The sequence below is a fragment of the Scyliorhinus torazame genome, chromosome 14 (assembly GCF_047496885.1).
Source record: "Scyliorhinus torazame isolate Kashiwa2021f chromosome 14, sScyTor2.1, whole genome shotgun sequence".
In the NCBI taxonomy this organism is placed as follows: domain Eukaryota; kingdom Metazoa; phylum Chordata; class Chondrichthyes; order Carcharhiniformes; family Scyliorhinidae; genus Scyliorhinus; species Scyliorhinus torazame.
The window spans coordinates 56,112,444-56,125,488 of NC_092720.1; the positions used below are offsets into that span (position 1 = coordinate 56,112,444).

The 13,045-nt window shown below is 47.7% G+C and overlaps 1 protein-coding gene across 2 annotated transcripts in view; it reads left to right on the forward strand.

Annotated features, from left to right (window-relative positions):
• The window catches only part of atp11b (ATPase phospholipid transporting 11B), a 237,188-nt gene that overhangs the window by 25,496 nt on the left and 198,647 nt on the right, over positions 1-13,045 (forward strand). For both annotated transcript variants that reach the window (XM_072474212.1, XM_072474211.1), the window contains exon 5: positions 6,964-7,071. In XM_072474212.1, coding sequence (XP_072330313.1) covers positions 6,964-7,071 — 108 coding nt within the window. The remainder of the gene's footprint in view (positions 1-6,963; positions 7,072-13,045) is intronic.

Below are 13,045 nucleotides of genomic sequence, written 5' to 3' on the forward strand. Positions count from 1 at the left end.
CTTGAAAGCCTCCCACATGTCAGATGTTGATTTGCCCTCAAACATCCGCCCCCAATCTAGGTTCTTCAGTTCCCGCCTAATATTGTTATAATTAGCCTTCCCCCAATTTAGCACATTCATCCTAGGACCACTCTTATCCTTGTCCACCAGCACTTAAAAACTTACTGAATTCTGGTCACTGTTCCCAAAATGCTCCCCTACTGAAACATCTACCACCTGGCCGGGCTCATTCTCCAATACCAGGTCCAGTACCGCCCCTTCCCTAGTTGGACTGTCCACATATTGTTTTAAGAAGCCCTCCTGGATGCTCCTTACAAACTCCGTCCCGTCTAAGCCCCTGGCACTAAGTGAGTCCCAGTCAATATTGGGGAAGTTGAAGTCTCCCATCACCACAACCCTGTTGTTTTTACTCTTTTCCAAAATCTGTCTACCTATCTGCTCCTCTATCTCCCGCTGGCTGTTGGGAGGCCTGTAGTAAACCCCCAACATTGTGACTGCACCCTTCTTATTCCTGATCTCTACCCATATAGCCTCACTGCCCTCTGAGATGTCCTCCCGCAGTGCAGCTGTGATATTCTCCCTAACCAGTAGCGCAACTCCGCCACCCCTTTTACATCCCCCTCTATCCCACCTGAAACATCTAAATCCTGGAACGTTTAGCTGCCAATCCTGCCCTTCCCTCAACCAGGTCTCTGTAATGGCAACAACATCATAGTTCCAAGTACTAATCCAAGCTCTAAGTTCATCTGCCTTACCCGTAATACTTCTTGCATTAAAACATATGCACTTCAGGCCACCAGACCTGCTGTGTCAGCAACTTCTCCCTGTCTGCTCTGCCTCAGAGCCCCACTGTCCCTATTCCCTAGTTCTCCCTCAATGCTCTCACCTTCTGACCTATTGCTCCCGTGCCCACCCCCCTGTTCCAGATTCCCCAGCCAGTCATAACAACCTCTTAGTTCCTACCATGTCAAGCCCCTCATCCAGGAAATGAACCTTCCTGTTCCAGATTCCCCAGCCAGGCTTAACAACCACTTAGTTCCTACCCTGTCAAGCCCCTTCAGAATCCTGACTGTTTCAATGAGATCACCTTTCATTATTCAGAGCTCCAGAGAATATAGACCCAATTTCCTCAGCCTCTCGTGGAATAACCCTCATCCCTGAGACCAATCTAGTGTGCCTTCACCGTACTACTTCCAATGCAAGTATATCCATCCTTAAATATGGAGCCTGAAATTGTATTCTACAAGTGTGGTCTCCCCAAAGACTTCTTAATTCTTGTGCTCCAATCCCCCTGCAAGAAAAGCCTACAAGTCATTTGCTTTGATAATTGCCCGTTGTACCTGCATGCTAACTTTTTGTGATTCTTGTATGGGACACCCAAGTCGTTCTGAACATCAACATTTAAATGTTTCTCTCCTTTATAAAAAAAAAAAAAAAAATTGTCTTGGGGGGGGGGGGGGGGGGGGGGTTACCTGATGTGAGCACGGGAATGGTTGTGTTTTCATGAGCTCTGACTCAGCTCATCTTTTAATCCTTTATTTTATCCTAGCACCCCTGCTTTCTCTTGGTTACATTTGGGTTTTCTCTTGAGGTGGCATGGTGGCATAATGGTTAGCACTGCTGCCTCATAGCGGCAGGCACCCGGGTTCGATTCTGAACTTGGGCGACTGTCTGTGTGGAGTTTGCACAGGTTAGGTGGATTGGCCATGCTAAATTGTCCCCAAGTGGGTAGGGTGGGCAATTGGGCCTAGGTAGGGTGCTCTTTCAGAAGGTTGGTGCAGACTCTGGGTGGGCTGAAAGGCCTCCTGCATGTAGGAATTGCATGATTTTCTATAGCTTGTGCTTTGTGCCTAGAGGTTCCTGTTTGGTATTTTGCGAAGAAGAGCTGAGATAACTTGTCAAAATCCTTGTTTGTTTGTAGCGGCCGGAGTGTGCTGGGGTGGGGACAAGCCTTCAGTGCGGTACTTACTGTTGAGTGAGCTCTCTTCGGCGGTGTGCGGTGCTGTGTGCATCTGGATAATGGCTGCATTGAAAATGTTGTCCTGGTTGAAGGTCTATGATTTATGGTGTGGTTATTAGAGATAACTTTGGAAGAATTGTGGGCTACCTTTGGGAGAATAGTGGATGCGCATGAGAGAGTTGGTGAGGGCCTGAATTTGTGTTGGCAAGTGACATGTTTGGGAGTTACGTGGCCAGGCATGTGCCCATGGGCCCAGTCCCTGGTGATTATTGGGAGGCGAGTTCCGACTGAGTTCAAAAATTGACATGTTTTGCTAATCTTGTTTTGGAGGCTGGGTGCATCAGATTTGATGGAGAACAAAAATCTGATCTTCGAAGCCAGAGATCGGTTGATGCCACTGATGGTTGGTCCTAAATCGTCCTATTCTCAATGCTTGTTGTGAGGATTTGGAGGTGTGGCCGAGCGGGTTGAGTAGTCCAGAACTCAATTTTGGGCAGGATAAGAACACGTGATGACCCCCTTCGGCAACGTTTGCACCTATCCTCCATCCCGGGGAAGAACCCGCTCATGCATGCCCTAGTCAGATGCCCCCTATGTAACACCTTAAGTTGTATCAGGCTCAACCTGATGCAAGAAGAGGTGGAATTCACTCTTTACAAAATCTCACTCCAGAGCTCTCCCTCAAACTGGAGTCCTAATTTCACCCACTTCCTCTTTCTTTCATCCAACAGGGCCCTTACCGTATCCAGCAACCACCAATTATATTTGATATCCTCCCTGCTCCCAATTCATCCTGAGAACATCTCGTCCAGTATTGTAGGTTTCTGCAGCCGGGGGAAACGCAGAGAGCCCCCCTGCGAAGGAACTCCCGTGTCTGCAGGTATCTGAATGCTCTCCCTCTCGGGAATTGAAATTTCTCCATCAATTCCTCCAGCCCCGCAAACCTACTGCCCACATACAGGTTCCTGAGCCCCTCGACGGATGCCATATAGGTTCCTGAACCTCTCGTCTGCCCACATGCAGGTTCCTGAGCCCCTCGACGGACGCCATATAGGTTCCTGAACCTCTCGCCGGTCCACATACAGGTTCGTGAACCCCTCGACGGACCACATACAGGTTCCTGAACCCCTCGACGGACCACATACAGGTTCCTGAACCCCTCGACGGACCACATATAGGTTCCTGAACCGCTCGACGGCCCACATACAGGTTCCTGAACCGCTCAACGGCCCACATACAGGTTTCTTAACCGCTCAACGGCCCACATACAGGTTTCTGAACCGCTCGACGGCCCACATATAGGTTCCTGAACCGCTCGACGGCCCACATACAGGTTTCTGAACCGCTCGACGGCCCACATACAGGTTTCTGAACCGCTCGACGGCCCACATACAGGTTCCTGAACCGCTCGACGGCCCACATGCAGGTTTCTGAACCGCTCGACGGCCCACATGCAGGTTTCTGAACCGCTCGACGGCCCACATGCAGGTTTCTGAACCGCTCGACGGCCCACATACAGGTTTCTGAACCGCTCAACGGCCCACATACAGGTTTCTGAACCGCTCGATGGCCCACATACAGGTTTCTGAACCGCTCGACGGCCCGCATGCAGGTTTCTGAACCGCTCGACGGCCCACATGCAGGTTTCTGAACCGCACAACGGCCCACATACAGGTTTCTGAACCACTCGACGGCCCACATACAGGTTTCGGAACCCCTCGACCTCCTTCCTCATCCACTATTTGTATGTTATATCCATCCCCAACGGAATGAATTATGATTACTGCACATTGGCTGCAATATGGACATGCCTCCAATTTTGAAATCTAACTTGAATTGGTTCCACATTCTCAGTGATGCCATCACCACTCGGCTCATCGTGAACGTGCCAGCGAGAACAGAAGAGGGGCAGTTGCCAGGGCCTGCAAGGCGACCCTACACATGAGGCGCCCTCCATCTGAACCCACTCCGACCCTGGTTCCCCAAGCTTTCCCCACACCATTTCCATGTTCACCGCCCAGTCGTGCTAGACTTCCCAATTACCGTCATCTCTGCAGGATCCTCTCTGAATCCTGGGTGTCTTCTCTGTCTATACAAAGGCCGAAATTAATTTGGCCACTTTAGCGAAGAAGGACCTGAGGAGGTAGATCAGAAGCAATCAAAACACAAATCTTGGCAAGATATTCATTTTGATCGTCTGCACTCTCACAAGGGAGAGCGGGAGTCCATCCCATCTCCTTGGGTCATCCCTCACCCCCTCCACCAAGCTGGCCAAGTTCAATTTGTGTACCTGGGCCCAGACATGTGCAACCCGATCCCTAGGTATCTAAACTGTTTGTGCCAGCATGAATGGCAGTGCCCCTAACTCTGCCTCCCTCCCCTTGGGGTTTACCGGGAGTACCTCACTCTTGCTGAGGTTCAGCTTGTAACCTGAAGTTTCCAAACTCCCTCAGAAGTTGGATTATCTTTCCCATGCTTGCTAGGGGTCAGACATGTAGAGCAACAGATCATCTGCATTCTCTATGCTCTCTGCTTCCCCTTTTAATGTCTCTCTACCCCTTTGATGATCTAAGTGCGATGGTCAGAGGTTTAATTGTCAGTGTGAACAGCAATGGGCTCCAGGGGCATCACTGCCTAGTGCCCCTGTGCAGCCAGAAGTAGTGTGAGCTCACCACATTTGTCTGGACATTTGCCATGGGAATATTGCATAGCAATTTCACCCATGAGTGGAACACTGGCCATAACCCAAATCTTTCCAGGACCTCTAAGCGGTATCTCCGTCCCCACCCGATCAAAGGCCTTCTCTGCGTCCATGGATATGACCACTTTGGAGATCTCCCTGGATGGGGCCATGACCACAAATAACAGCTGCCTGATATTGGCTGACAGGTGCCTGGTCCTCTAGAATCGCCTTTAGCAAGGAGCCTTCCAGCTGCTTCGCCAGAACCTTGGTCAGCACTTTCGCATCGGTGTTCGGTGGGGAGATGGACCTGTATGACCACACGGCACCGGGTATTTGTCTTTTTTTAGGATCAGTGAAATTGATGCATATGCCAACATGGGCGAAAAATCCCCCGGCACAGTGAGTCTTTGACAGTAAATGAGGCGCTAACACTGCTGTAAATTGCTTGTGGAAGTCTACCGGGAAATCATTCGGACCTACATGTTCACTAGCACCACTGGCACATCCTCCAGAACCCCATTCTCCATTCCATATCGTCTCCCTGGGTTTGTTACCATGTTGGCCTCGTCTGATCCCTGGTCCTCAAATGTTTTTCTTGTAGAAAGACTACTTCAGCTTTCAAGTGGGCAAACATCTGGGATCTCTTGACCGGCCCATTTAGACCCCTCAACGTTCCAGGTGATTTTTACAGGGAGTCTCTGAACCCCCCCTCCATTAGGGTCAGCTATATCCACCTCGTGGATAGGCCTCCGCTTGCCCAGGCCTGTCTCTTTTCCTGGCCCATCTAAGAAGGCCACCACCCTTATTCAGCTCCTTAAATGCAAATACCTGTATGGCCAGCATTCTTCCCCATCTCCCTTCCTCTTCTCCTGCCCCCTTTGATGCGTCCACAGACCCCCACCCATCCCCCAACAGCAACATGTGCCCAGCAAACTTTGACATGTTGCCGTACCACCCCAACCCAGCCAATCCAACCCTGCCAGATGCTGCCTCCACCTCGGGCAGCCTATCGCGGCCCCTCCCTTCGCTTGACCTCCGTTTACCAGCATAGCTGCTGGTACGGTAGCCCTCACTTGAAAGAAAAATGCCAAGAAATGAACCTGAAAGGGCCCTAACAGCTCCTACCCCTGTACTCCCTGCCTAACGTGACCGGTACTGGAGGGGACAAGCAGGGGAGAAAGGAATAAAAGAAAAGGTCCAAAATGAATCCGCACCCCCCTTGAACCAGATGAATTATCCCAGGCACCTCTATGGTTCAACCCTGGAACCAGAAACAGCAAAACCTTCAAGCACTGTATCTAACAACAAAATCTACATGTAACAGTACACCGTCACAGAATTTCCATAACTTTTTGTGCACCCGCACTCAACTCGCTCCCAGCCCATTGTTATGTATTTGCCTCTAGAGTTCTCCTGCAATGAAGGCCATTAGCTTCTCTGGAGGACAGGATGGGCATCGTTTACTCAGCAAGGTCCGCCGTTTATTTTTCCGTGTTGCCACGTGGCTCCTCCGACAACGGAGCGGGATTTTCTTGGGGTTTTTGTCTTTTGCTTTTTACTGCCAGCTGGCATTCGAAAGCGGCAGAGCTGTTGAAGAGATTCGATTTAATCTACCTCTTTCCAGCAACAGTGCCCGTGGGGGAGAAAAAAAGGCGGCTGAAATTGGATTTTTAAGTCACCCTGTGTGCAACTGCTTAGTCCATGACCACCACCGGAAGTCCAGGAGGTCAGGTTTTGCTTCTTCAGTGCACAGAGGCCTGGGAATGAGCCGAGTCCAATGTTTGGTGGGTATCCTGTCACCCCCTAGATGGCGGGGCATCTTTTTGGTTGACTGAGCAGCCTGTTCTCCTCTTCATTGGTGGCTGCTTGGCGTGCACTAGGGAAATACGGGCCCTGGGTCGGGTCTTGATCCCTTGTTATCCTGTGGGTTAGTTCTGGTAATTTTAGCTTTTCCTTTTTTGCAAGGCTCTGAAGGTTTGATCATAATCCGAACATGTTGCTCCCAGTCCTCTGCATAATAGTATGGAATGTTGTTGGTTCTGCACCGTGCTTTTGTTTGGGGTTAAGTTGAGTTGTGTGTTATATATGCAACTCCCCTTAGAACTGGGGTTTTGTGTATTTTATTTGCTTTTGTAAGGGTGAGTATGAAGAATCAGCACTTGACTCCTGACCCCGCCACAATAGTGTTGGGAGCATTTTACTTAACAGTATGGACCTAGTTTTCTCCATACTAAAATGGCTGTTTATAATTGGGCATGGCAAGAAGTGAAAATTCTTGTTTACATTAGATTATAAATGAAAATGTTGTTTATATATTTAGGGTTATGAAGATTGGTTGCGGCACAAAGCAGACAATGAAGTAAATAACACTGCTGTGTATGTGATCCGAAGTGGTGGTCTTGTCCAAACAAGATCACAAAACATAAGAGTAAGTCTTTTTTTTTTCTCCAGTTTTTGTAGCACATTAATTGTTTTATTCATTCTTAAAATGAGTGCATTGCTGGTAGGACCAGCATTTATTGCCCATCCCTAATTGTCCTCGAGTTGCCATTGACTCATTGGAGCACAGAACAAATCCATGCTGACTCTGCAGAGCAATTCATTCGGTTTCATTTCCCTGTTTTATTGTTGTAGCCCATGCAAGTTTAGTTTCTTTAAGTGTTCTTCCAATTTCTTTTTCAATCATTGTCTCCATTCCCACTGCCCTTCGAAGCAGCAAGTTCCCAGCCTTTAACATTCAGTGTTTTAAAAAAAAAAAAACATTTCTTCCTTCAATCCCCCATTTTCCCCAGACCCAGCTTCTCCAACACAACCTTGTAGCTAAAATTCCCAATCCCTGGAATCATTCTGGTAAATCTCATTTGCACCCTGACAAGGACCCTCCTGTCCTTCCTAACGTGTGCTGACCAGAATCCTAGTTGTGACCTAACCGGAGCCTTCTAAAGATTCAGTGTAACTTAGCTGCTTTTGTACCCTGCCCCTGCATTTATGAAGCCCAGGGCCCCATATACTTTGCTCCACTCTCTCGATATGTCTTGCCAATTCAAAAGATCAGTGTCTTTGTCCCTTCACCTTCGTCAGAAACGTGCCATTCAGTCTATTTTGCCTCTCCCTATCCTTTCTATCAAAATGCATCCCTTCACAATGCTCTATTAAATTCCACTTGCCTGCCTATTCTACTGGCCCATCTAGGTCCCAGTGCATCAATTTGTATTATTCTCTGTTTATAATCAGAAAATTTTGAAATTTTACAAATGTAACATTCTGCGCATGTTGGAAGTCTGAAATTAAAACAGAAAATGCTGGGAACACTCAGCAGGTCAGGTAGCATCTGTGGAGAGAGGGACAAGAGTTAATGTTTCTGGTCAATAACCTTTCATGATCACCTGATAAAAAGGTTAAGTTTGAAATGTTACTGTCTTCCAATGTGCAAGACGTATCGATTTTTTAAAAAGCAGCGATCCCAGCACACCCATGGCAAACATCAATGTCTGTCATCCAGCAGTCTGAAAAGCAACTATTTACCATAACTCGTTGATTTCTGTCTTTACGCCAAACTTTGCTCCAATTGACCCTCCTGTTTTGTGAATCATCTTTCTTGATAGTTTGTCAACCGTTTCTTAAAATCCACATAGAAAGCATATGTTTTATTCCCTTCAAAGGCCTACTTTATTACTTCAGCAAATTTCCGGTTAGATCAGGCTTATACAATTTGTCATTCACAAATTCTCTCCTTCCAATGCCTGTTGATTGATTTTTCCTAAGTCATGTTCAGTCTGACTGTGCAACAGTCCATCAAGTGCAACTTGATTATTACAGCCACATGTATCCTGATAGTTGAGGTTTACTGTCACTCTCGACCACAAGCAAGAATTGGTAGACTCCCCCATGACATTAACAGATGTGAGCCAAGCCTGATGTGATTAGTCAACCAGATGAAATTAATAGTTGAAATTCACTCGTGTTAGTTCTTGAGTATGAAGCTATGCCAACATTTGTCTTTCCTGCAGGTGGCCCAGTGACCCTCACATGCGTTGCTTCCCTTCCTTTTAAAAAAAAAAAAATATATATATAATTCAGACTACCCATTTCTTTTCTTTTTTCTCCAATTAAGGGGCAATTTAGCATGGCCAATTCACCTGCCCTGCACATTTTTTTGGGTTGTGGGGGTGAGACGCACACAGACACAGGGAGAATGTGCAAACTCTACATAGACAGTGACGCGGGGCCGGGATCGAATCCAAGTCCCTGGCACCAAGAGGCAGCAGTACTAACCACTGCGCCAATGTACTGCCCCGCTGCTTCCCTTCCTGACCCTCCCTCTTGCCACCTCACTTCCTCCCACTCACTACCTCTCTCCTGACCCCATGTTCACAGCCAGCTTTTGGGTGAGGTAAAATGTCAATCAGGAGGGACGAGAGGTGACCAGTGGAAGGGAGGTGGCAAGCTGAGAGAGATGGGGTGATCAGGAAGAGATGGCGAGTTGGTTGTGGAGGGGTAGGTTTCTCTCTCTACTTGGAGGCCTGAAGGATGTCTCCAGTAAAGTGATCATACCCTGTTTGCTTCTCCACTCTAACCAAATGGATCATGCCTCTGTCTCATCAATGACACCCTCTCTTTTTCCAACACTTCAATGTCTTCCCGAACTAACATTGCCGTCCCGTCTCTTTTCTACTGCCCTATCTTATCTGAACACTTGAATATTAAAACACCATTATTGAAGTATAAAGTCACAATTCTGTTATAGCAGCATATCATATTCCCAATAGGCTATTTATGCATGTAGCTCACCAACCTTATTCGCCACACTTGAGTTCACATGCATGCATTCTGAACCTGTCTTTTGTGTTCTTTGTTGTCCTTAAAATGCTCCTATCTAATATGGTATTATAGAATCGTAGAATTTACAGTGCAGAAGGAGGCCATTTGGCCCATTGAGTCTGCACCAGCCCTTGGAAAGAGCACTGTATTTAAGTCCACGCTTCCACCCTATCCCCGTACCATGGGCAGCACCGTAGCATAGAGGTTAGCACAGTTGTTTCACAGCTCTAGGGTCCCAGGTTCGGTTACCAGCTTGGGTCACTGTCTGTGCCATGACTGCGTAGATTTCCTCCGGGTGCTCCGGTTTCCTCCCACAGTCCAAAGATGTGCAAGTTAGGTGGATTGGCCATGCTAAATTGCCCTTGGTGTCCAAAGAAAAAGGCTAGGTGGGGTTACTGAGTTACGGGGATATGGTAGAGACCTGGGCTTGAGTAGGGTGCTCTTTGTAAGGGCCAGTGCAGACTCGATGGGCCGAATGGCCTCCTTCTGCACTGTAAAGTCTATGATTCTATGAACCCAGTAACCCAACCTAACCTTTTGGACACGTAAGGGGCAATTTAGTGTAGCCAATCCACCTAACCTGCACATCTTTGGACTGTGGAAGGAAACCGGAGCTCCCGGAGGGAACCCATGCAGACACGGAGGAAGTGCAAGCTCCACAGACAGTGACCCGAGGCCAGAATTAAACCTAGGAGCCTGGAGCTGTTGCCGCCCACTGCAACCATGCTGTCTAGAACTATGCAACACCCTCATTTCCTTATGTACCTTATTCCTCTTTTCTACTTCTACACCTTCCGTGCCAATTTTGGTTTATAGCCTCTCCATTCACACTTGCAAACCTTTAGAACCATAGAAAAGTTACAGGACAGAAGGCCATTTGGCCCATCTTGTCCATACCAGCCTGGGTACACCCAGGTGCCCTTTCTAATCCCATCGTATTGCACCCAGTCCATAGCCCTGTAGCTTACAGCACTTGCAATGCAGATACAGGTACTTTTTCAAAGAGTTTAGGGTCTCTGCTTCCACCACCAACTCGGGCGGCGAATTTCAGACTCCCACTGCCCTCTGCGTAAAAAAAGTTCTTCCAGTCTCCTCGACTTCTGCCACTTATCTTGAATATATGTCCCCCGGTTCTAGAATTCCCCACCAAGGGAAACCATTTTATCCTGTCACTATTTCTTCTCCTTTATAATTTTGTACACCTCAATTAAGTCACCGCTTGGCCGTCTTTGTTCCAAGGAAAATAACCCCAACCTATCCAATCTCTCCTCGTAGCTACAATTTTCTATCCCTGGCAGCATTCTTGTAAACCTCTTCTGCACTGTCTCCAGAGCAATTACGTCCATCCTGTAATGTGTTGACCAGAACTGCGCACACTACTTCAGCTGTGGCCTCACCAGTGTTTTATACAATTCCTACATTATATCCTTACTTTTATATTCTATACCTTTGCCAATGAAGGAGAGCATTCCATATGCTTCCTTTACAACCGTGTCTACTTGAACCTCTGCCTATAGGGACCTGTGTACTTGTACACCAAGATCTCTCACTTCATCTACCCCTCTTAATATATTCCCATTTATTGTGCAGTCCCTGTAACTATTCGTCCTTCTTAAATGCATGACATCACACTTCTGTGTTAAATTCCATCTGTCACTTTATCACCCACTCCACCATATCATTTTGGAGATTATAGCTATCCTCTACACTGTCCACCACTCGGCCAATCTTTGTGTCATCTGCAAATTTCCCATCATGCTCCCACGTTCACATCCAAATCGTTAATATATAACAAACAGTAAGGGTCCCAACACTGAGCCCTGTGGAACACCACTTGAAGCAACTTTCCATTTGCAAGGGCAGCCATCGACCATTACCTTTTGTTTCCTGTTACTAAGCCAACCGTTTATCCAGTTTTACACATTGCCTTGTATCCCATGGGCTTTTACTTTTTTGTCCAATCTGCCACATGAGACCTTGTCAAATGCCTTGCTAAAATTTCTGTGTTCAACATCCACTGCACTACCTTCATCAACCCTTCTTGTCACTTCTTCAAATAATTCAATCAAATTTGTGAGGCAAGATCTTCCTTTAACAAATCCATGCTGACTATCCCTGACCAGTCCATGCCTTTCTATATGACAGTTAATCCTATCTCTCAGGATAGATTCTACTAATTTGCCCACCAATGACTTGAGACTAACTGGCTTATAATTGTTTGACATTTCCTTTGATCCCTTTTCAAACGATGGAACTGTGTTTGCATTTCTCCAGTCCTCCGGTACCTCCCCTGTATCTAGTAAGGATAGGAAACCCGAGAATCTGTTATCTCCTCCCTGACCTCCTTCAGTAGCCTCAGAAACAATCCATCTAGCTCTGGCAACTTATCAACTTTCAAGGATCCTGACTTCCGGTGGCGGCTATGAAGGAGTAAGTCGCACATTTGGTGGCTCCCGCTCGGGTCAGACTTTTGGACCTTTCCCCCTGATTTTCTACCTGACTTGAATTGTAAAACTGGTGACAGAGGCAATTGTGTACTGAATTCCCACATTGGTGCATGGAGAGAAGGACTAGAAGTGCTTGTAAAGGCAGAAACAGAAAGACAGAGAAGGCTTGGGCAGAAGCTGCAGCAGGAGACAGCATGGCGGAGGACCAGACCTCTGGTTTGACGACCCAGTGGTCAATGGAGCAGCTGATGCAAGTTATTCAGGAAGGCTTTGCTAAGCAGAAACGGGACTGCTTGGACCCGATTAAAATAGTCAGTTGAGCGGCTGGAGGATTTGGGTGGGGCTTCATTGACTGGGTCAGGTTGCTGTATCAGGCTCCTGTGGCAAGCATACAGATGAATAGGACAACATCGGACTATTTTAGACTGCACCGGGGACGAGACAGAGATACCGCCTCTCCCCACTGTTGTTCGCGCTAGCTATAGAGCCGTTGGCAATTGCTCTGAGAGCCTCAAGGGGCTGATCCGGGGGTGGGGTGGAGCGCAGAGTCTCGCTCTATGCAGACGTCCTGCTTCTGTACATATCGGACCCAATAGAGGGGATGGAAGAAATCATGAGGATTCTAGGGGAATTTGGCCGGTTTTCGGGGTATAAGCTAAATATGGGGAAAAGTGAGATGTTTGCGGTCCAGGCGAGGGGACAGGAGAGGCAATTGGTGGAGCTGCCGTTTAGATTAGTAGAGGGAAGCTTTAGGTACCTAGGCATTCAAGTAGTGCGGGAATGGGACCGGCTGCATAATTTAAACCTGGCCTGACTAGTAGACCAAATGAAGGACTATTTTCGGCGGTGGGACGCGCTTCCATTGTCACTGGCTGGGAGGGTGCAGACGGTGAAGATGACTGTTCTCCCAAGATTCCTGTTCGTGTTTCAATGTCTCCCCATCTTTATTCCGCGGTCCTTTTTCAAACGGGGCAACAAAGTGATCACTGGTTTTGTTTGGACGGGCGAGTAAGCAATGTGATGCTTGAGCAGAGTCGGGGAGAGGGCGGGCTGGCGCTGCCAAATTTTAGTAACTTACTGGGCAGCGAATATAGCCATGATCAGGAAGTGGGTGATGGGGGAGGGGTCGGCATG